The 1,223-nt window shown below is 30.3% G+C and overlaps 1 protein-coding gene across 2 annotated transcripts in view; it reads right to left on the bottom strand.

Annotated features, from left to right (window-relative positions):
* The window catches only part of LOC107604661 (protein NRT1/ PTR FAMILY 3.1), a 6,029-nt gene extending 5,079 nt beyond the window's left edge, over nt 1–950 (bottom strand). Inside the window, exon 1 of one of the 2 annotated variants that reach the window (XM_016306293.2) lies at nt 730–950. In XM_016306293.2, the coding sequence (XP_016161779.1) occupies nt 730–853 (124 nt within the window). In that variant the 5' untranslated portion in view covers nt 854–950. The remainder of the gene's footprint in view (nt 1–729) is intronic. The other variant, XM_021104624.1, reaches the window with a different exon arrangement.

Below are 1,223 nucleotides of genomic sequence, written 5' to 3'. Positions count from 1 at the left end.
AAAATGACACTTTACCTTCTAAAATAAAATTCAAAATTTAGAATATTTAAATCCTAACTCTTAATGACTTACATTTTTGTTGGATGGAGGGAGTAAATCGAGGGACAATGAATCAACGATACATACACTAAATAGACATTAATAACAAGGACAAAACTAAGTTTTAACATTGTCTTATATCTTATATTTAAGACAGGATACATTTACAATTCATAGATTCCATCAACTGTAGAAGTTCTTTGAACTTATGTTTATAAAGAATTTCTTCAAATTAATTAATCAAAACATTTTTAAAATAATGTATGCAAAGCATATACGGAGTGGAGTACTAGACTCAAAGTAATTATCTACCAGCACATAGAAAATATGCTTCACCGGAATACTGGATTTAGTTACTTTTTTTTTTACATTAACCTTGTCTTCCTTGCTACCATCATCTTTATTTGTGCTCTTGTCTTTACTTGCCTTGGCTTTCTCCTTCTTTAGCTGCCAACAAAATTTCTTCACATGTCCCTTTTGACCACAATGATGACACTCAATATTCTTATACTTTCCTCGAGACTTGCTTCTGCTTTGATCTCTACCTTTAGGACCTCGACTTTTGCTTCTCCCCCTAGACTCAGAAACAAGACACCATTGAAACTAATTAAAGGAAATTAAAGGAATTTGAAGAAGATACTAAATTAAAAGCTATTATATATAGTTAGTGAGTGATGAGTGAGTGCTAACCAAGGATGAAAGGTAAAGTTCTTATGCCTCCTTGACGGCACTGCTTCCTCTTCATATTTTTGTTTCTCTCTTCTTCTGCAACGCTTTCCCCATTGCCCTTTGTAACATTCTTCTCTATCTCCATATGCTACTCTCTTTCTCTCTCTCTCTCTCTATATTTCTCTCTTTTGTTTGCCTACAACTTAATTACATTATCTGTTTCCAGTCTCGCTCTGCAAATATTTATAGAGGGGAATGTCTGGAACGCAATACAAAAACTATTTAATTTATGTTTAATTTTTAGGCTAATATATTTCAGGAAAAGAATAGAGTATATTGCTCTCAGAAAATATGGTGAGGTAATAAATAAAATATTACATTATGGGTGTTAATATTTTTGTTTATCTTTTTGTAAGGAAGATATGATTAACATGATTATCAAGTTATTCTTTTAAACTTTATCCAATATAAAATATAATAAATAAAAAGTTCTTATTTATTTAGTAAATAAAATA

The sequence above is a fragment of the Arachis ipaensis genome, chromosome B06 (assembly GCF_000816755.2).
Source record: "Arachis ipaensis cultivar K30076 chromosome B06, Araip1.1, whole genome shotgun sequence".
NCBI classification, from domain to species: Eukaryota; Viridiplantae; Streptophyta; class Magnoliopsida; order Fabales; family Fabaceae; genus Arachis; species Arachis ipaensis.
The sequence above is the reverse complement of the archived record's forward strand: the minus strand, read 5'-3'. Positions and strand labels throughout refer to the sequence as shown.